Source organism: Entamoeba dispar, genomic scaffold (genome assembly GCF_000209125.1).
Source record: "Entamoeba dispar SAW760 scf_1105229463771 genomic scaffold, whole genome shotgun sequence".
Classification (NCBI taxonomy): Eukaryota; Evosea; order Mastigamoebida; family Endamoebidae; genus Entamoeba; species Entamoeba dispar.
The window spans coordinates 2408-23790 of record NW_001855859.1 but is presented as its reverse complement, the minus strand read 5'-3'; the positions used below and the strand labels follow the sequence as shown (position 1 = coordinate 23790).

Below are 21383 nucleotides of genomic sequence, written 5' to 3'. Positions count from 1 at the left end.
ATGAATATATGCAATACTTAATAATTAACAAATGAGAAATAATATAAATATAAAATCAATAATATTTAGAAAAATTCAATGAAGAAAAAGAAAGAGATAAATAACAAGAAGTAATGAAGAAGTAATCGAATAAATATATAAACATTAATAATTAAAAATATATTGATGTAAAAGTATCTTCATTATATTTTATTATCATTTCTTTTATTATTAATGAATTATATAAATTATATTTCATTTCTATTTCTTTATTTGAAACGAATTAAATTGAATTATCAATTAATGAAATCAATACAATGATATAAAGAGAAAAAATCAAAATAGAAAATAAATAAAATATTAACGAAATATAATATAATTAATAAATAATGAAATATATTCATATTAATTCATTTATTAAATTAAAGAATATAATAACATAAATGAAACATACAAATAACAATATAACTATTTAATATGAATAAATAAATAATAATAATAAAGAAATAAAAGAAATATAATATACAACAATGTAATTGTTAAATGATATTTATGATATAAAATAATATAATAAAATAATATAAATGATAAATAAATAAAAAGAATTATTAATTTTATTATATTTTTATTTATTTTTATTATTTAATGTTAAATTAATATATTGAATGTGATTATTTTAAATGAAATAAATGAAGAATTAAAATATATTATTTTTATTTATCATTTCATTTATTGATAAATGAATTGTTCATATTTAATGTTTTGTTGTTTATTCTTTTTATTTTTATATTTGATTTATTTATTATTTTCATTTCAATTACATTGATTTGTTTTATTTGAAATATTTTTGATATTTTTCAATATTATATATTTGATATTCATTAATATGAAAATGAATATTGTTAAAAAATGATTTTGTTATATATTTTATTTATAAAAAATATAATATCAAAAACAAACAATGATTTGATTGTTTAAATAAATGTAAATTGTTATTTTTAATATTATTTTATTTATTCTTTATTTTTCTTTTTGATTTTATTGAAAATAAAATCAAATTTTAATCATTTATTCATCTTTATCATTTTTATATTTATTGTATCATTTATTTGTTTTGTATCTCATTCTTCTTCTTTATTCTGTATAATTTGTTCATTAATGTTGTATTAATATTTAAATCACCAATAATTGAATCAAATAATATATTGATATTTTTATATTTGTTCATTCTTTTTTAAAGAAATAAAAATAATAAATACAAAACAATGATGATAAGATCATAATGACGATGAAAATGAAATAAAATAAATGAAAATAAAGAAATGAAGAAGATGAAACCACAATATAACAAAGAAATAGAATACAAATAAGAGAAATAATTAAATACTTAAATATAATAAAGAATAAATAAATAAAAGAAATAAGAAAAGGAATAAATAAAATTAAATCAATAATATATTCAAAATTAATTTAATAAATACAAAAAAGATTAAATTATTATAATAACTAAAATCTTCATTTTATCATTCATTTTTTATTTATTATAATTAAAAATATAAATAACGCCATGGTAAGTGTGAGATCAGTTTCCTAACAATAAACAATGATGAGAACTCTACCTATACTTAATATTAGTTTTTATATTTATTTAAATAAAGTAAAAAATTCACTCAGAAAACTTTAAGAAGAAAATAAATTATAAAAGTAAAATTTTATATTTATTATATATTTTAATTAATTAAAAATTTTTTAGATTATATAGTTTTAAATAAATTAAAATTATATTATTTTAATTTAAAAAGAATTATCATTAGATCAAGAAAGCAATCATGAAAACAAACAATGTAACAAATATTCCTGACACTCCAGCTTCTACAGTGATTGGATTATAATAATAAGGGTAATAACCAGCTGGTTCAGCAACGATATACAATAATTGTTTTGATTGTGGATTGAATTTACCCATTCCTAATTGTAATTTTTTATCAGTATATACTTGAGCATCAACAGTAACATCTGAAATACCATATAATAAACATAGTCCACCTGCAGAAGGATTATCAACATATGTAAGTGTTTTAAATTTATAGTCAGAAAGTGATGGTGCAATGACTGTAGTATTGTCTAATCCTTTTAATAAGTCCCACATAAAAAGGACTGTTTTTCCTTCTTCTTCAGAAGAACTACTATCTTTTTTAGTAATTGGTTTTTGTGCAACTTCAGTTAACACTCTTCCATTTATCATTTCTTTTTTTACATTAGAAACTTCCATTACACATGAACATTTAGCTTGTCCATTAGAGTCATTAGAACATCCTGTGAGTTTAACTGTTCTAAATAAAATTTAATATTCCTTTCTTTTGCTTTTAAATTAAAATCTAACAAACAGACTAGTTGCATCTTGAGATATTTTTTTAATTACTTCAGTACCATCAGGAATATTTCCATTTAACAAAAACCCGTCTGATAAAGTTCCTTGAATTGCTATTTCATTAAACAAATTTTGTTAATAAGTTATAACTCCTTTTAAAATATAACAAACCAAAATCAGAACCACATCTATTCATATAAAAATAATTACTTGAGCCTGGTTGAAATGAGAAAGTAATTAATAACTCACTCCCACTGTACTCTGCCTTATAAAAGGTGTTAATTGAAACGTCAGTTGCTAAACATAAGACACTAAAACAAAGTAGAAATAGTATGAACATAAGTAACAATTAAAAATAGTAATAAAAAGTAGTTCAAACTCTGTTTATCTTTTTTTAGCTTTTTTTTTTTTAAATAATTTATTAAATAATTTATTAATTTTTTAAAATAAATTATTTCTCAACTCATAATAAAATTGTAATAAAATTTATTAATGAATTTCTGACAACATCTTATTATCACTTTACTTAATTAAGACTCTCTTTGTTTCTTTACTCTTTTCAAATAACTCCTTTTAATTATTCTATGAAGTATATTTCTAGTTTATTATCATTTAATACAATTGTAATAATAATTAAATGATAATAATAATATTATTACTTAATAGATATTAATAATAAAATACTCAAAAATATTTAATTCTTCTCAAGAGCATTGAATAAAAATTAATCACTTTTATAAAAAGTAATATGAAAATAATAAGGTGATCTCAAAAAACACAACAAATGTAATAAATGAAAGTATTAAGAAGATAAATAATTCTTTACTTGCTTTTTGTTATAAAAAGGTATTTAGATTAATTACTGGTGAGACCAACAAAAAGTGGATAAAGTTAGTGGTGTTATTTGATTATTTTATGGAGCAATTAAAGAGAATAGGAAGTAATATTTTTTAATGATTCAATTAATACATTGTTGTATTGTTTCTAACAAAGACTTAATAAAAATTATACAATACAAATTCAATTGAACCATGAATGAGTGAGACATTGAGCTGCACTTGCACGAGTTAATTCATTATAATCAAGCATTGGAAGAAGAAGAGAACTTATTTGTTTTGAGTCATGTTCTGAGAATTTGTATTTATCTCTTAAAACCATATCGAGTGGCCAATAAGATAACTGGTTATTTGGTATTTTCTTAAGTCCATAATCATTTGTAAAATATTTTCTTTTATAAGGAGAATTGTCAATCATATTTCTTGGAATTGGTCCTAGAAGTTCAATAAATTGAGCAAAATGATCTTCAACTTTGGAATAATGAGTTGTTTGTTTTGGAGCAAATAAGAAATCACCTGTTAATAGTTCAAAGATCATACAAGCATGAGACCAAACATCTGCAGGACATCCCCAGTGAAGCCCTAACATAACTTCTGGGCAACGATATTGTCTAGTTTGAATATCATTTGTGAATCTTTTTTCGATCCAATTGGCATTACCAAAATCAGCCAACATAACTTTAATATTATTAGCAGGAGGGACTTGGTTTCTTCTTTTAATATGATTATGATCAATAACAAAATTTAATAATACATTTTCTGGTTTAAGATCAGTATGAATAAGAGAACATTTATTATGTAAATAGTTTAATGCAACTAATACTTGTCGTGATATTTCTTTTGTAATTTCTAGTGGAATTCCATGATAATGGTATAATTTAATTAGAGATAATAAATTACTTCCTCCAACTTCAGTAACAATACACATATGAATTCCATTTAATCCTCGGTGTTGGAATGAATCAATAAGATGTAAACAATAACACTTTTTTAATGGATCATTATTTGAAATAGTTTTTAGTATTTCTATTTCATCTCGTGCGGTTTCTGTATATTTTTGTGCACTTCTAACAACCTTTAATGCTCCTTGTTCAACCTTGCCATTATTTTGAAATTCAACTAGCCAAACAGTGGAAAAATGACCCCATCCTAGTTTCGTTTTTACAATATATTTTTTATTGAAAACTTCACCAATTTCAACTTTGTGATATCCACCATAGTGATAGTCATTAATGTCTTCAACATCATCCTCTTCGTCCATGTCACTAAGTGAATCATTTTCATCATCATATGGCTCCATCACTCTGTGTTTTCTATTTAAATCTTTTTTTAATTTTTTTCTTTTTTTTTTTAAAATACTTTTTTGTTTTTCATTAATATAGAACTCTCATCAAAATTTAGGTTTTTCTTGTCTTTATTATAAACAATCAACTTATGTTAACCTTTAATTGAATAACAAGTTGCTGATTTTACTTTTTTTATTATATTTTAATAGTTTTATTGTTAATTCTTCTCTTATTTTATGTTTATTTCTCAAAACAATTGAGGATAATTATGGAACGTTCCTTAGTTTTATTATTTAGAATAATCACTTTGTTATACTTTTAAACTCCTATTCTTCTATCATTGCTTACAATTTGGTTTTGAAAAAAATCTTTTTAGATATTATTTTCTAATGGCCATCATTGGTTTGTGCATTATTATTACTTAAATTCTTTTAGATTAAGTCTTTTTGTTGTTTTTAAATACTTCATTTTATATAATAATTTTCATTAGAAATAAAACAATTAAGTGCACAGAAATAATGAATTTTCACGGATTATATCATTCAGTTGGCTTTTTCTATTTTAATTTTTAAATAAAACATAAATATAAAAATCATTTTAATTACAATAATTCGTTTTAGTATGAAACAATTTGGATATTTATCCATAAATTACATTTAATATTCTTTATATTCAGAGAAAGACTATCATAATATGGTTTTGTTATAGTTTTCCTTAAAAGGAGGATATTACAATCACCATAACTGAGTAATAACTTATGCAATTCATGTGTTATTTCAAAAGTATATTATGGTTTTTTAATATGAGGTTTCATCATTCCTTTTATTCTTCTTTTTGATTCTATCAAAAATACAAAAAGTTTTGAATCATTTATATTTTTAAAAATTTCATCAATTTTCTCATTAACATATCCTCAAAAATTGTTTCTATCTGTATCTCCAATAATAGTTATTACCTGTTTTTTTTTTATTTACTATACTCTAATTTAATATGACTTATCTTATTTCCTATTAACAACTTCCGAATCAATATATATTAAATATTTTATATTTTGTCTAGTTTTTTATATACTTTATTTTTTCCCTAATTTTATCTTTGATATTCTTTCCTTCTATTTCAGGAGCTGTATTTATTATGTCATCTTTTGTTTTATTATATTTCTTTATCATCATTACATTCTTCTATTATTTTTATTTCTTTTCTATTTATTCATTCCTTTCATTTCTACCAGTATTATTCTTCCAACCACTTTCTCCATCCTATCAAATATCCCTTCCACACTTTTAATAGCTTGTTCATATGTTTCATTTGGTTTTATTTCAAACAATGATTTTTAATACAAAATTAAAAGAATTGATAATATATTATTTTTTATTGTTTGTTATTTTGGTTATTGATAGATGTTAAGAAATTCCCATTATGAAAAAAAAACAAAAGAAAACTAAGAAAAAAAATAATAATTAATTGTGAAAAGGATGTGAAATAGAAACACAGAAAAGACAGCAACATTAGTATTTTACAAAAAAATATTAAAATAATTGAACAAAAAATAAGACTAGAATCAAATAAAAATAGGGAACAAAAGAGAGGGTACAATAAAATAAAAGATAATTGAAGAACAAGTTAAGTGTTTGACTTAAAATAAACAAGAAGTTGTAAAGATAATTTTAAAGTAGAAAAAGAAAACAAAACAAAAGAGGAAATATATTTATCAGTATTATACTTAAGAAAAAATGATGTTTATACTTTTATTATTTTCTACTGACTAAACTAAAGCGCTAACTGTTAACTCTCAACTATTACAATTTCATGCCCTCTTCTATAATCATACATTTAGTTTTTTATTAACTTTTATTATAAAGCGTTGTTATTTTTGTTTTTTAAGTTGATACCTCTTGTTAATATACTATCTGATACTAGAAATGATAAAAAATAAGTAAAACACATTAAAGGAACATGACTTACACAAAAAGTACAAGGGATAAATAAATACTCAAAAATATAAAAACATAAATTAAACATAGAAAGATGACTCAAGACAACAACCACTAAAATAACAGTAGTACAAAAGTAGTAACAAAAAATGAGTTTGTTATGATGATACAAATTCATAGGAATTATACAATGATAAATAAAAATATAATAAAAAGTTTAAAAATTGAGTTTTTGTTAAAAAAAGAAAAGAAAATGAAAATAAAGTTTTATTAATTTATGAAAAAATCAAAAGAAAAAAATGAAGTCAAGAAACCCTAAAAATTAGTGATGAAAGAACTTAAAATAACATATTCAATGGCAAAGAACTCCCACAAATCAAAAGGAAATACTAAACGTACTTTCCAAAAGAAAAATACAACAAAATTAAGTGTTACTGGATTTACTGGTACATCTCAACAACTTGTAAATTGGTTAAGTCGGGCAGGTCAAAATATTAAAAAGAATATATTTGTAAATGGAAATAATGGTACTTTTACTGTTTCAGTTTCACTTCCAAATCTTGTTGAACAAATATTAAGATTAAATGGTGATAACTATGACAACTCAATTGTCTCTATTTGTGAAATGCAACAACAACCACAAGCAACATCGCTTCAATCTGTAGTTAAAGAACTTATTTCAAGATGTTATACTGCAGGAGACTTCTCAATTAATTTGGATAATCTTCAACAAAAATTACAAGCACTTGGGTATCAACGTAATTTTGATAACGTTGCTTTAAACAAAATTTTTGAATTAATTGCCCTTTCAAAACCAGCACTAAAAGCAGTTCATTATTGTAATAACAATTTAACTTCATTAGTTTCATTTAAAAATCTTGGTAGATTATTTCCTTCATTAATGGGTCTCGACTTAACAAATAATTCAATTAGACAAGTAGATCAATTAGACCATATTAAAGATTTACCACTTGAAGTTTTAACATTGTTGAACAATCCAATTACTCAAGACCCAAATTATCTTTTGTTTGTTAATTTTTTTATTTAATTTGATTAAATCTATCTTTTTGAGGAGTATAATATTTCATTTTGTTTTAGGATACAGATAGTATTCTACTTCTCTCTTTTCTATTCAACCAGTTATGCTGTACTTAAAGAATATATTTCCCACCTCTTTAGCCAAATTAGAACATATTTTAAAAAAATGCGTCTTTTAGATCAAAAGCCATTAGGAACTGCATTCCAATTTCCTATCAGTATTAATAATAATCTCCCAAGTATTGAAATTGGATATTTTGCTTCATTTGACATTTATTCTTATGCAAATGGATTCTTAACTCAATACTTTGAATTACTCGATAAGAATCCTGGTGATCTTATTCGTTTTTATAACCCTTCTTCAATATTTTCATTGACATTATCTGATGGTGTAGCTACATTCCTTTCTACTTCAAATAGAAATCATGCAAACCAATTTGCTCAAAATGAATATGTATCAAGATTATATATTGGTCCTAAAATTGCTCCATTATTTGTTAATAAATTTGAACACTGTACACATAAAATGAATAACATTGCATTTGATGTTTGCCAAATACAAATTCCACCACTCTTTCCAACTGTATTAAATATTACTGCTTTTGGAAAATGTGAATTGAACTCAAGAGAAATGAATTTCTATAGAACGTTCATTCTTACTCCAGATAATATTATTATTAATGAACACCTTCATCTCTTTAAAGGAGATATTCCTTTTGTTGTTGTTCAACAAACAAAGGATGCTATTGATGCAATTAATAATGTTAGTAATCTTACTAAATTATCAGTAGCTGAGGTGTTACCATTCCTTAAATCTACAAATTATGATTCTAGAATGGCAGTAGTAAGAATGACACTCATCTTAAAAGTCATGGGTTCTAATTTCACTAAAGAACAAGCAGGTTTTATTTGTGAAAAGTTACAATGGAATGAACAATATATTGGTCAAGGTATAAGTCAATATGGCTCAGAATTATTTAACAAATTACAACAAATTTAAATTGATTTTTTTCTTAGTTTATTTCATTTAATTTTATTCTTCTGTCATTGCTTTAATAGCAAGTTTTTTTGCAACATTAAGGTTTGAGCATGATAACATGAAACCACTATGATGACAAAAAAATGCTCCTTTTTCTCCACAAGCTTCTTCTAATTCTTCATTTTCTTTACCTCTCCATGATTTAGGTAAACTTTTACGGTTAACAAATTGTGTTTCATTAATAGAAAAAATGTAACATCCTTTTGGAGACTGTCTAATAAAGAATAAAAAATTTCCTTCACATTTTAGCTCTTTCTCTACTTCAATTACCAAAGAATTATTTACTGATTGATCACAAAACAAAATTCTTTTATAAAGACCTTGTTGTTGTAATGACTCTTTAGCCTTTCGAATTACTGGATGATATAACGTTGCTGTTTCTATTGTTAAATTCATTGTTGAGTGAAAGTTTTTATATTCATTTGCAACAATTAATTCAATATCATCAATAGTTGTACAATAATCAGATGTAACATAAATCCCATCTGTTAATGACTCATATTTTATTGGATCATTATAACATAAAACACCATTAAGAATAGCATCTATTGATTCTAAACGATTAAGATAATAAAATTTACAAACTAATCGAATGATTTCATCTGTTACTTTTATTGATTTACCTTTGGGATCTATGTATTTAAAACAATAAGAATTAACAATCTCTTTTCCAAATTTAAGGAATACCATTGATGAACAAGTCATTAGATATGTTGAGCCTGGATATTTATTATTAAATCCCTTTTGATGATAATCAAATAAATTTAATGATGGATCATATTGTCCACCATATCCAAGAACAACATCACATCCTTTCATTTCCTCCTTTGAATGTAAGAACTTAATTGAAGACCGCTTAAATTGGTTTACACTTCTTAATAAAACTATTGAAAGAACTACATCAAATTCAAATCCAAATCCACTTACTCCAATAACACTGTCCTCATTGAATTTTTTGTTTTCATAGTGTGGGTATGTTGTTTTTTTAGTAACTTTTTTTGAGGATTTGTGTGGTTTTGATGTTCTTTTTGACATGAGTTTCTTTTAAAGTTTTTTTCCAAATTTAAAAAAAAAAGAAAAACTAAAAATAATATATTAAGACATCACCAAAATGAACACAGATTATAGTGGAATTCATAATTTAAATAATAACAATGATGGGACAAACAATGACTGTGGAAACATAAAACCATTTAAAAGTTCTTTTATTATTAAAGCAAATTCAATAACAGGAAAACCAACAAAAGACCTTGAGTTCAATAATATTGAAATGTCTCAATCACGAATCAGTGATGTAAAAAAAGCAATTCAAAGATTTCACTCTCTTCATCCAAAAATTTCTTGTATTGAAATTAGAAAAGATGATGACCCTAATCAAATCCCTATTGATGACAATACTTATTTATATACTCTTGGTGATTTTGAATACCTTTATGCTACATTTACAACTCCTTTAAGTATTAATGAAAAGTTGGAAAACTTTTATAATAACCATTTAAAAAATAAAGTTAAGTTCATTAATAAATATTTCATCAATTATACTGTATTTGAATTAATATTTCTTTGGTTTATAATCTCGACTAGTAATTTTAGAAAAGTTCTATTTGGAATATTATTTTTATTACATTATTTGTTTGTTTTTATTTATTTTATATTATTAGTCTTTCATTACTCATTCATGTTAGGTGCTTAAAAAAAATTGTTACAATTCATTTCACTTTTGATCGTCAACACAGCTCCAAATTTAAACCTTTACTTACTTTCTTTTTATCATTATATCCCTATTGGAATCCTTATGACCCTCAACACAATACTATTATTGATGAAACAGAAACCAATAAAACAGAACAACAAAACCATCAAGAAATGGATCCCAACGCTCGTGCTATAAATGAAAATAATGAGAATGAAGTTAATGATATTGTTAATGACAGTGATAATGAAATTAGTGGTGTTGTTAATAGAAGTAATAATGAAATTAATGGTATGGACAATAATTTTATAGTTGACAATGAAGGTAATAATCAAGAACAAGAAAAAACTGATAATCAGTTTGTAGCTCAAAATTAAAACCTCTGATACTTTATTCTGTCCAAGAATTATCAAGTCAAATTAATTTTTTGTTATTCTTTTTTTTTGTTTTGACTAGATAAACTAAATAATAAATTTAAATTAAAAATAACAATAATTTCTATATTCATAATTAAAAAAATATTTGAAAAATAAATTCCTTTGTTTAGTGAAGATAGATTAAATGTTATTATAAGAGGTAGTTGAATTTATGGAAGAAGTAAGTCAGAAATAACAGTGCTACAAATAATATAAATTGTCTTAAAAATATAATGTTGTTGTTAAGCTACTCAACTAAATAATTTGATTAAATTTATATAGATTTTATAAAATTTTTATCTATTTGAAAATGCAAAAGAACTTATATGTATTGAATAATGAAATATTAATTTAAATTATTTTTGTTTATTCAAATTATTAAAAGTAACTTGATTAATAGAAAAACAAATAATGAATAAACAAATCGTTTAAATAAAATACCGTTTAGTGATTACTTAAATATTATAACCTAATTTTTTATAGTACAACAATTATAATTAAAGTTTACTCTTGTTTAATACACACCAAATAAATTAATTTATAACGAAAAAAAACAAATACACTAACAAATTATACGATTACTCAAAAAACAGTAACACAAAAATTATTGTCCAAGTAATACAAATGGTGTTATAAAGAAACAACCATATTGGTAATATCCAAATAAAAAGCATAATCATTGTATACGAGATTATAAGAAGTGTAATTATAAACTATAATATAAAAAATGCATTATTTTAGAAATTAAATGCAGTATTAAATAAATATCTAAGTAATACCAAAAGAATTAATGTTTCAAATAAACTCATAGTTATAAAGAGAATTTTTACTAACAAATTATTATTCTTGGAATAATATAATCCCAATAAAAAAAAAAAACAGTGGCGTCTATCTGACATCAACCATGTTTAAGGAAATAATATTACTATTTCTCCAATTAACTATTGTCCAGATCCTGAATAAGAAATTTAGTGAAAACCAATACATAACGTTAACACAGTCATCACTTCAAAATGCAACATTTACAGCCTCTATACAAACACTTTTTTTCTCAATAAAACTAATAAAACATTCAAAATAAAAAGATAATATTAGCACTTTGCTTTACAATCTATTTATACGTTAATTATTTTTTTCTATCCTTCATAATTTAAACATAAATCAATTTCTTTTTATTAAAAAATAATGAATTGTTTTATTACTTAGATTTAATTTAAAATTTATTAAATTTAAAACTAAGTGTTATCCAAATATTTTAATTTGAATTTTAAGCTTAAATTTGTGTGATTATATTTTGATATTAATTGTTTTGTTTTATACTATCACACGTGATACAAGAAAATTGCTTTTGCAAGTAAAGTTAATTATTGACATTCTCTTACTTTAAACCGTTATTAACCAAACAACATTACCACAACTTAAGAATATTAGAAAATGAATTTTAAGGATATTAAAAATATAAAATTATATTGAATACAACTTTTTAATACTTATTTCTTTTGAACTATTAAAAGAAATAAAAATACTTTACTTTTTTAAACAATGAAAAACCAGTAATAACACATTACCAAAATCTTCACTTTAACGAAATTAAGAAACGATAGCAGAAGCAGTATTGGCATCATATTTAAATGATGCTTCAAGAACTTTAGCTGATTTATAGTATCTTGTTAATCTATGAATCTTAGATTCAATAAGAATCAAATGATACTTGGCATCTTTATCTTTCTTATTCTTTTCAAGATGTTTTCTAACTGAAACAGCTCTCTTCATTAAGAAATAAAGATCTTCTGGAATTTTTGGTGCAAGTCCTGCAAGCTTAAGAATTCTAAGTACTTTTGATCCTGTTACACTCTTAATTAATCCAACTCCATGAGTATCTCTCATAATTGCTCCAATTTGTGATGGTGCAATTCCTTTTTTAGCAAGTTTGCACATTTCATCAATAACTTCAAGTGTACTTGTTTTTAACCATGATGGGGCTGTTCTTCTATATGGAATGCATCTTCTGCTAATACCTCTACCTGGATTATACATTCTATTCTTTTAGTTTTCTTTTTTTATATCATTACTTTATAAATTAACAAACCTTCCCATGGCTGTGACTTGGCTTTGGAAATATGGAGTTTTTCTTGATCTTATTACCCTCTTTTTTTCTTTTTTTTAAGGGTTTTCTTTTTTTTTTTATTATTCTTTTTTACTATTCATAATAATACCAATTGAAAAACAATTAAATTTTTTAACAAATGAAAAAAAGGATCTAATAACAAATTATAAAAAGATTATTTCAAATTAAAATCAAGTTACAATATTAAATAAAAAGAGATAAATTCAATTAATAATTTATTTATGAAATATATTCATAAAAATTCCCATTAAATAGTTTATTAACAATAATATCATTACAATATAAATTAAATCAAACCACCCAATTGAATTTTGTTTTTTAGAAACTGAATTTATTGAAGTTTTACTAGTATTTACTTTATCAATATTTCGTTCCATTTCTTCTTGAAATTTTTCTAAAACTTCTTTATCTTCTGTATTAATGTGTTGAGAAATTTGAACACTTCTACGTTTTAATTCATTAGTTTTTTTTGCTATTTGTTCAGTATATTCATTATCCATTTTAAATACAATTTATTTTATTAATTTTTAGTTTTTCAAACTTAAAAGTAAATTAAAATAAATTAAAACAAATTAAAAAAGGAAATAAAGAATTTACTCAATAAAGTTATTTTCATGTATTTGTTCTGAAACAATATCTTTTATTGATGAACTATCATTTTTTTCTAAATCAGACATTCTTTCAATTGCTCTATTATATCTAAATTTATAGTCTTCAACTTGTATTTTCATTTGTTTAATTTTATTCATTGTTTCTTCTAGTTTATCAATAATAGCTTCTGGCGTTATTTCTATTTGTACTTTTTTACAGATATCACAACACTTTTTATTCCAATTCTCAGTTTTTAATTTTTCTTCATCAAGTTGAATATGTAATTTCATCATTTGTTCTGTTTGATTATTAACTTTAATTTTACATTGCTCAACTACTTTAACCAATGTTAATATTTTAGTTTCATAATCACTTACTTTCTTTTTTAATTCTTCTTTTTCTTTTTTAATTTGAAACGCCTCTTCTCCTGCACTTTTAAGACTATCATTTTCTCTTCTTAAATTTAAATTTTGTTTTTGACAATTTTCTAATTCTTCTGCAACTAACGACAATTCTTCTCTTATTGTTATTGCTTCTTCTCTCCATTGAATATCTCCTTTAAGTTCTTCTTTTTCAATTAACCATTCTTTTTTTTCTTCTTTTAATGCCTTTATTTCATTTTCCATTATCTCTCTTTCTTTCTTTAATTTTAAAAGAACTTCATGTTGTCTACGAATTACTTCTTTTAATTCTTTCATTTCTTTATTTTCTTTAATGTCCTTTATTTCTTCTGTCATGAACTAAAATATATTGTTTTTTTCTTTTCCTTTTTAGTTCATTAAAAAAAAACAATCAAAAACTTCTTTAAATTGAAATTTGTATAAACAACGGAATTTGAATATTTACTGTACTATTAGCGATTTTAAATAACGCCCTTTCTTTCCAATTAGAGTTAAACAAATTAAATAACTTTGGATATTTTTTAAATAAAATAAATTTGATCATTATTGGACAAGACTTTATTGTTTGAAGTATATTCATTTTAAAAGGAATAAATTGAAATACAATTTCATACAATGGTTGAACTGTTTTATAAAGAGGAAAATAATAAAATAATTGGAAGTACCAAGAAGTTTTTCTATTGTATGATGTTATTAGTTCCATACTTTTCTCTTTTGAAAATGAGTTAAAAGTGAAATCATCTTTTTCTTAAAAAACCTAAATACTTTCTTTATCATCACCATTTGTTTTAAATTAAATTTAGAATCCAATTTTTTCAGCATATTTCTTGGCATTTGCCTTAACGATTCCATCATACTTCTTCATATAAGCAGCTTGTTTAGCAGTTCTCTTAACAGTACCTTTAAGAAGATTATTTTCAACTTTTACTTTAACAACCTTTCCATCTACTTTTTGTGCTTTAACAAATCTCTTAGCAACTGATTGATTTAATGCTTCTTTCTTAGCTGCAAGAATCTTTTCAACTTTAGCTGCATATTGTGCTTTATGTGCTGCTTGTGCTTTAGCAACTTGTGCAAGTTTATGTGAAGCAATTTTAGCATATGGATTTAATTTGACCATAGCAGCCCAGTTCTTAAGTGGATTTGTTCTCTTTGGTACTTTTGGTAAAACAATTTTAGCTCTAAGAAGTTTAGCTTTTTCAGCAGCAACAACAACTCTCTTCATATCTGGAACAGCCATTTGAGCATGAGCAATTCTAAATCCTGATTTACCTTGTGCCATCTTCTTTTGAGTTCCAAAGATAGTGTTAAGTTTCTTGAATGCTGATTCTGTCCAAATAATGAATCTACCCATATGACATCCTGGTGCAAGATTAAGAACTGAAAGATTTTCAACACGGCATGTATCTACACCTGGAATATTTCTAAATGCTTTAACAGCTTGAAGATCATCATTACCATAAACAACTAATGGTCCCTTTCTTTCCTTAATCTTTCTTCCTCTCATTTTTCCTTGACCAGCACGAACAGTCTTTGAAGCAATAACTTTAAGAACATCTGAATAAGCATTAATTTTCTTTAAGAGATAAACAGCTTGTTTGGTCTTCTTAATAACTGAAATTGATTTTGAATTAACAACTAATGGAATTTGTGGTACTCCAGCAATATGATGTCCACGTGCTGAAACAAGAGCTGGAACAGCTGAAGCAGCAATACATGAAGCAACAGCAAATCTTCTCATTTGTTTTGGTGTTTTTCTTTGCCATTTTCTGAAGTTCTTAAGTGGAGAGAACATATGACCCTTTCTAGTCATATTACCAAAAGCACCTTGTCCGTTTCTTCCTGATCCTGATCCACTAATTCTTGGAATTCTAGCTACAGCTCTTCCAGTTCCCCATGAAATAGCTGAGTGTTGTTTACCAGCTTCAGTTGATACTCCTTCTGGTTGTCTAGTGTTTTTACTTTGATTTCTATAAACGAAATGAACTACATCTCCTCTAATTGGTGCAAGAAAAACTGCTGGAAGTCTAACTGGTGTTTTTTCAGCTTCTCCAGTAATTCCATCATAAATGGTGACAAATGGTCTTGAACTCATCCTTTGTTGGATTGATTATAAATTTTTTCAATGAAAATTAATAGGGTTAATTACTCAAATAATAATATTTTTAATATTTTTATTATAATTTTAATACCATCTTTTTAATTTTGTTTTTTGATATTTTTTTGTTTTTACTTTTTTTTGAGAAAAAACGAATTTCCCAATTCACAAAAAAAGAATCAGAATCTTAAAAATCTAATTAATGTCATCATTTTTCCCATTCCTTACTGCTGATGATTTTAATAAATCTCATTCACTTGTTCATGAACTTTTAAAACATGGAAAGTTTCATGCAGCTTCTGCTGTTATGAAAGAACTCTATAAAAAAAATGATAAAAGTTGGGTTATTTCATTATTAATTAATCTTTGTAATGGTGCTGTTCCATCAAGCTGGAATGCTACAGAAGATATTCCTTCTGTATTTCATTTAGCATGGCTCTCATTTTTATTGTATAAATCATTCAAAGATAGTTCAGAAAAATCTGATGAATCACTTTTTACTTTAGACCTTGTTGTAGTTGAAAAAAAAATACATTTTGGTATTCTTCTTGTAGATGCAATTTTCCCCATTACCGATATTCCTGAAGATAGAAAACGATATTTTACTTCATTTTATGCAATCGTTAATGATCCTTCAGTTGCTCATTTAGGACAAGAAGAAGTTCAATTCCTTTGTGAAGGACTTCAAAAGAATCCAGTTCATTTTGGGTTGTTATGTCAAGAGCTTGTAAAATTAGTAAATGAAAATGATTTAGTAACAGCAAATGTATTGATAGCATATTTAGATACATTTAATAGTTTACTTTCTAAAGAAGATTATAATACATTGTATCAAGTTTTAAGAGTTTTAGTTAATATTGATGAACGTTATGATAAAACATTTGACTCATTATTTACATTATTCTTAAATAAGTCTGAATTTTGTTTTAACCAAACACCTAAATTAAATTTTACAAGTATTCTTCAATCATTATTCTTATCTGGGAGTCATTTCTTTTATCATTTCTTAGAATTGTATAGAACTCAATGTTCTAGTTTTTCTAAAACATTATTTACAAATCCTATTTTAACTGATTCCACTTCAACTTTATATAATGATCAATCTATATTTTGGAAGTTATATTATAAAAGTACTGTTTATAATAATGAGCATGTATTATTAACTCCATACAAAACAGCTCTTGATGCTATTGATGAAATTGCAAGAAAACATACATTAGCAGAAAGTGATTCAGAAATAATTCAAAGACATATGAGTATTCTTGGACATTATTTTAATAGATTAGTTCCAGTTTTGATTCTTGAAATTGCTGAGAAATATCCAAGAAATTTAAAGATTATTGAGTTATTAATTTCATTATCTAAAGAAAATACAAGTGATGATAAATTAAATGGATGGAATACATTATCATCTGAAAAAATTAAAGTTTTAAAATTTCATTTAATTCTTTGTAATAAATTAACTGAAATGAATGTTCAAACAATTCATCCAATGTTATTATTAGTTGGAAAATATTCATTACCTTATATTATGTTACATCATACAGGAGTATTAGAACATTTAGATGAACTATTACAATTAATTGAAGAAAATGATGCTTATAAATCAATATTTAGTAATGACTATGCTATGTTAAAATGTATTAAATATGTTAATGATCTTCATAACTCTTTTTCAAATTCATTAGGAGAAACCTCAACATTATTACGTTCTACTTTTGGAGAGGTATTAAATTCATTAAATGAAAAACAACAAATAAGTTTTGTTCAACTTGTATTATACGAAATTTTCCAAAGTCAACCAAATGTAGAAAGTGTGAGAACAGTCTTATCTTACAACTCTAGTGTTATAAATCAAGAATTTTCTAAACAAATGAAATTTTTACTTCATAGACTAAATACTTTATCATCTCTTCCATTTGTTGAAGATCCATTAACACTATTTCTTAGTGATTCAGATACTCTTCTTAGTCTTTCATTATCTCGCCATATCCCAATTCCATTAGATATTCTTGATCCACCAGCAAGTCAATCATTAATTACTTATTCACAAATGAATACACTTCTTCAAAAAGGTCTTCCAGCAAAAGAATTTATTGAAGCACTTCTTGCAGTTCCAAATGCTACAAAAGTTGATCAATTAGCAATGTTATTAGAAGCAATTCATACTTATCCACAAGAAAATTCAATAGAATTTTTTACTGAATGTGAAAAGTTTATTGACGAAAATACACCTAAAGAATTAACTGATATTCATCAGTTATTTAAAAAGATTTATACATCAGGATATACACTTACTTCATATACTAGATTATTACTTAGTGAAGATCCACATTATACATTTGAAAATATTAATATATTAAAAGAAGCGTCAAATAGATTAAAACAATTATTTGATAATTCTGGTAATGTAGAAATTAAAAATGAAGAAAAAGAATTAAAAGAAATTCAAACATTATTATTCCAAGCACCTGTTTATGATAAGACTATAAAATTTGTAGAATATTTATTAAAGTTAAATCACCACATGCAAGAATATTGGGAGTTATGGAATTGTAAGTCAACGTGTGCCATTCAATTAATCCAAACAGTTTCTCCACAACAAATTGTTGATTATTTATTCTTTGAAAAACATGAAACAGAAGCAGCAAAAGAAATGTGTGAGTTGTTTAGAATTGATTTATTTGGATCAATTGTTTATTCAATTCTTATTGAAAAAACAAGAAAATTAGATTCATTTACACAAACATTATTACATGATATGGGAAGAGATGATCTTGCTATTGTATTTGCACTATTCTCTGTTGACCCTACTAATTTTAAAATACCAGTTTTTGATACTGAAATTATTAATTCATTACCAGAAACATTAAGACAATTTGTTGAAATGAAATTAACTCAATACAGAGAACTTGAAAGTGCATTTAATCCAGGAAATGGAGAATTTAATGTTAATTTTAATTTGTATTCAATGGAAGCATTTAAAGTATTATTAGATCCAAGTGTTGGAGGTAATGAAAAATTCCATGATACAATGGCAAATTATTATCTCAGTAAAGCAGATTATACTAATGCTTATTCTCATGCAGTTCAAACGAAATCTAAAGATTTAGTAGAAAAAATAGTTACATTACAATTAACAGAATTATTAAATAAAAGAACACCAACAAATAATTTATTTGATGAAATTTTTGCAGTATTAATAAGAATTTCTAATCCACAAAAAAGATTAATTCAAACAGTAAAAGTATTAGAACAAGGTGTATATACTCAAAATCAATGTTGGAAGTTATTTAATGAATGTGTTAGTGAAATTTCATTAGATAATTTCCCTGCTAATTTAAAACAAATGTATGACAAAACCAATTTAATACATCAAATAGAAATGGTTTTAGAAGTAAAAGAAATTGATATTAATGTTAGTACTGTTGATTTACTTTTACAAAAGAAAAAATATAGATTAGCTTATGACTGTCTTAGTTTTATTCAACCCGCACCAAAAGATAAAGAAAAACAAATTATAGTAACAGCAATTTATGTAATTTTAGATGGAGACTCACAAGAAGAAGCAAGTGAATTTGTATCATATATGTCATCTAAAAGGACAGATATTTTAAAGATTATAGAAGAGTGTGTTCAAAAGAATAGAGATCAAAGTAAATTGTCAATAAATGATATATTAAGTAAATTCTCAGGACTAAGGGATGAAGAATTTTTATTGGCATTTGCCAAAGAAACTACACAACAATATTATGATAATTTTGAAAAGAATCTTGTTGGAGGATATAGTCAATTATTTAATAATTTGAAAGAAATTTATGCTCAAGCACCTACACTTGAAATGGGATCAAGAATTTGTTATGAAAATTGTCTTAATGTTGCTAATCAATTACAAAGTGAAGTTTTATCAAGAGAAAAAAGTAGAAATATGGTATGTCTTGTTTATCAGTTATTACAATATTTTGAAGAACTTTTAACTGAAGAAGAATGTAAAAAAGAAACATTAAAAAATATGAAAATAAAAATGGACCATTTAAAACAATTAGTTAGAGTTTATTTCACTCTAATGACTACAACACATTTTACTTCAGGTATTCCATTCCATACATTATTTACTAATACTGAAATTGCAAAATCTTTACATTCAGAATTACATGATAAAAGTGTTTTTAGAAAGAATGATGCTTTGGCAATTGGAGAATGTCTTGGATTAGATAATGTCCCTGTATTAATGACATCATTTTATGAAACGTTACAACAAAAACAATACCAACAAGCAAGAGATGTATTTGATCAATTAAAAGAGAAAGTAGATAAACCATTATTAATGGAAATTGTAGAAAATATTTATATGGAAATTGGTAAAAATACTAAGTTTGGAGATAATGCATCTTGTCAAATGTTAGTTAATTTTATTAGTAATCCTAAATCAGTTCCAAATAAATCAAATGGTAAAGGACAAGGATTAGTTGCACCTGAAAATATTAAACAACCAGATGAACAATGGATTCAAATTAAACAACAAATTATTGATAATAAAAATCGATCAAAAACAAGAGGACAACATTTTACTTGGGATTCAGAAGCAAAATATTATTTCCAATTTTGTCCATGCGAAAAACATAAACAATGGATTGTTAATAAATATATCGTTGAAGGTGAATTTGAAAAGGCATTTGTTTATGCACTTGAAGAACCAGTTAAATTATCAGAAAATGCATTTTTCCAAACAGTTTATTTACCAGCATTATTAGATAATAAACAATATCAAATTATGAAAGAAACATTAAAGAAGTTAAAAGATACACATCAAGAAGATATTACTCATTTACTTGATTTCTTAGAAAAGAATGAATTATGGGATATTTATCTTGATATTACTCTTCATCTTGAATTATATGAAAAAGCATACATGGGGTCATCTAAATATTTCAATACTATTCCTTTCACTGATATTGGTAAAAGAAAAGAGGTATTAGGATTAATTGATAAAATTATTGAAAGATGTGGAAATGTTATTGATCGTGCTAAACATACAATGATGGTTAAAAAATATGGTGCACAAGAACGTGTAATGGAATTATTAGATTCAATGAAAAAGGTTGATGAAGGTCTTGCTCGTGTCAATGTTTTTGATTTAAAATCTACAACTGATGTTGCAACAATTGCAGAATATTTCTTTGAGAAAAGAAGATTCCAATTATTACATGAAATTATTAATGCAGTACTATCATCACCAAGTGATGATGAAACAACACCTAAGACTGCATTTGGGTATTATTTAGAATTAATAGAAGTTGCTAAAGAACCTGAATTACTTGATTTCTTAAAACAAAATACATCTCTTACTGATGAACAAAAAGCAGATTTAATCTTTAAGGCTGTTAGAACTAAATTCAAAGGCAAACCAGAAAAACTTATTGCTGCAATTCCATCTGATTTAAAACAAATTCAAATTAATGTAGAATTAGAAAAATATCAAGACGCTTTGAAAGTCGCTAAAAAGAATTCTCCAACAAATGTCCGCGCTTTAAGAGATATGCTTGCTAGTTCAAATGATCCAAATGCACAAA

General features: G+C 24.4%; 9 protein-coding genes across 9 annotated transcripts in view, besides 32 other annotated features; 3 read left to right on the top strand and 6 right to left on the bottom strand.

The window, feature by feature from the left end:
* Positions 1-22: 22 nt before the first annotated feature.
* Positions 23-162: a microsatellite.
* A 19-nt stretch (positions 163-181) lies between these two features.
* Positions 182-370: a sequence feature (AT_rich).
* A 3-nt stretch (positions 371-373) lies between these two features.
* Positions 374-1073: a repeat region.
* An 11-nt stretch (positions 1074-1084) lies between these two features.
* Positions 1085-2546, bottom strand: EDI_214540 (uncharacterized protein; the record flags this gene model as incomplete). Its single annotated transcript, XM_001741495.1, has 6 exons — positions 1085-1208; positions 1239-1365; positions 1575-1603; positions 1821-2312; positions 2367-2463; positions 2522-2546. 6 exons carry the CDS (start codon positions 2544-2546, stop codon positions 1085-1087), a joined length of 894 nt encoding a protein of 297 aa, XP_001741547.1.
* Positions 1110-1213: a repeat region.
* Positions 1220-1351: a microsatellite.
* Positions 1353-1433: a microsatellite.
* Positions 1441-1542: a sequence feature (AT_rich).
* Positions 1605-1646: a sequence feature (AT_rich).
* Positions 1668-1780: a sequence feature (AT_rich).
* A 203-nt stretch (positions 2547-2749) lies between the features above and the next one.
* Positions 2750-2844: a sequence feature (AT_rich).
* Positions 2845-2963: 119 nt separating this feature from the next.
* Positions 2964-3033: a microsatellite.
* A 337-nt stretch (positions 3034-3370) lies between these two features.
* On the bottom strand, positions 3371-4486 carry EDI_214530 (dual specificity protein kinase lkH1, putative; the record flags this gene model as incomplete). The annotated part of the gene is made up of 1 exon (XM_001741494.1): positions 3371-4486. The coding sequence occupies one exon, from the start codon at positions 4484-4486 to the stop codon at positions 3371-3373; it is 1116 nt and encodes a 371-aa protein (XP_001741546.1).
* Positions 4487-4500: 14 nt separating this feature from the next.
* Positions 4501-4567: a sequence feature (AT_rich).
* Positions 4568-4652: 85 nt separating this feature from the next.
* Positions 4653-4718: a microsatellite.
* Positions 4719-5022: 304 nt separating this feature from the next.
* Positions 5023-5590: a repeat region.
* Positions 5561-5841: a repeat region.
* A 53-nt stretch (positions 5842-5894) lies between these two features.
* Positions 5895-6078: a microsatellite.
* A 521-nt stretch (positions 6079-6599) lies between these two features.
* Positions 6600-6693: a sequence feature (AT_rich).
* Positions 6694-6761: 68 nt separating this feature from the next.
* On the top strand, positions 6762-8444 carry EDI_214520 (mRNA export factor mex67, putative; the record flags this gene model as incomplete). Its single annotated transcript, XM_001741493.1, has 2 exons — positions 6762-7432; positions 7547-8444. The coding sequence occupies 2 exons, from the start codon at positions 6762-6764 to the stop codon at positions 8442-8444; spliced, it is 1569 nt and encodes a 522-aa protein (XP_001741545.1).
* Positions 7438-7465: a sequence feature (AT_rich).
* Positions 8445-8477: 33 nt separating the features above from the next.
* On the bottom strand, positions 8478-9518 carry EDI_214510 (uncharacterized protein; the record flags this gene model as incomplete). The annotated part of the gene is made up of 1 exon (XM_001741492.1): positions 8478-9518. One exon carries the CDS (start codon positions 9516-9518, stop codon positions 8478-8480), a length of 1041 nt encoding a protein of 346 aa, XP_001741544.1.
* Positions 9519-9542: 24 nt separating this feature from the next.
* Positions 9543-9582: a sequence feature (AT_rich).
* A 12-nt stretch (positions 9583-9594) lies between these two features.
* On the top strand, positions 9595-10553 carry EDI_214500 (uncharacterized protein; the record flags this gene model as incomplete). The annotated part of the gene is made up of 2 exons (XM_001741491.1): positions 9595-9953; positions 10145-10553. The coding sequence occupies 2 exons, from the start codon at positions 9595-9597 to the stop codon at positions 10551-10553; spliced, it is 768 nt and encodes a 255-aa protein (XP_001741543.1).
* Positions 10092-10143: a sequence feature (AT_rich).
* Positions 10374-10532: a microsatellite.
* Positions 10554-10638: 85 nt separating the features above from the next.
* Positions 10639-10712: a sequence feature (AT_rich).
* Positions 10713-10848: 136 nt separating this feature from the next.
* Positions 10849-10976: a sequence feature (AT_rich).
* A 761-nt stretch (positions 10977-11737) lies between these two features.
* Positions 11738-11827: a sequence feature (AT_rich).
* Positions 11828-12039: 212 nt separating this feature from the next.
* Positions 12040-12063: a sequence feature (AT_rich).
* Positions 12064-12182: 119 nt separating this feature from the next.
* EDI_214490 (40S ribosomal protein S13, putative) lies at positions 12183-12629 on the bottom strand (the record flags this gene model as incomplete). Its single annotated transcript, XM_001741490.1, has 1 exon — positions 12183-12629. The coding sequence occupies one exon, from the start codon at positions 12627-12629 to the stop codon at positions 12183-12185; it is 447 nt and encodes a 148-aa protein (XP_001741542.1).
* An 89-nt stretch (positions 12630-12718) lies between these two features.
* Positions 12719-12791: a microsatellite.
* A 69-nt stretch (positions 12792-12860) lies between these two features.
* Positions 12861-13012: a sequence feature (AT_rich).
* A 206-nt stretch (positions 13013-13218) lies between these two features.
* Positions 13219-13250: a sequence feature (AT_rich).
* A 14-nt stretch (positions 13251-13264) lies between these two features.
* Positions 13265-13309: a microsatellite.
* A 4-nt stretch (positions 13310-13313) lies between these two features.
* Positions 13314-14048, bottom strand: EDI_214480 (uncharacterized protein; the record flags this gene model as incomplete). The annotated part of the gene is made up of 1 exon (XM_001741489.1): positions 13314-14048. One exon carries the CDS (start codon positions 14046-14048, stop codon positions 13314-13316), a length of 735 nt encoding a protein of 244 aa, XP_001741541.1.
* Positions 13896-13956: a microsatellite.
* Positions 14049-14226: 178 nt separating the features above from the next.
* Positions 14227-14250: a sequence feature (AT_rich).
* A 261-nt stretch (positions 14251-14511) lies between these two features.
* Positions 14512-15807, bottom strand: EDI_214470 (60S ribosomal protein L4, putative; the record flags this gene model as incomplete). The annotated part of the gene is made up of 1 exon (XM_001741488.1): positions 14512-15807. The coding sequence occupies one exon, from the start codon at positions 15805-15807 to the stop codon at positions 14512-14514; it is 1296 nt and encodes a 431-aa protein (XP_001741540.1).
* A 65-nt stretch (positions 15808-15872) lies between these two features.
* Positions 15873-15953: a microsatellite.
* A 59-nt stretch (positions 15954-16012) lies between these two features.
* Positions 16013-21383, top strand: part of EDI_214360 (uncharacterized protein) — a gene marked incomplete at both ends in the record, with an annotated part of 5526 nt that continues 155 nt past the window's right edge. Inside the window, one exon of the mRNA XM_001733504.1 lies at positions 16013-21383. This exon is cut by the window's right edge and continues 155 nt beyond it. Coding sequence (XP_001733556.1) covers positions 16013-21383 — 5371 coding nt within the window.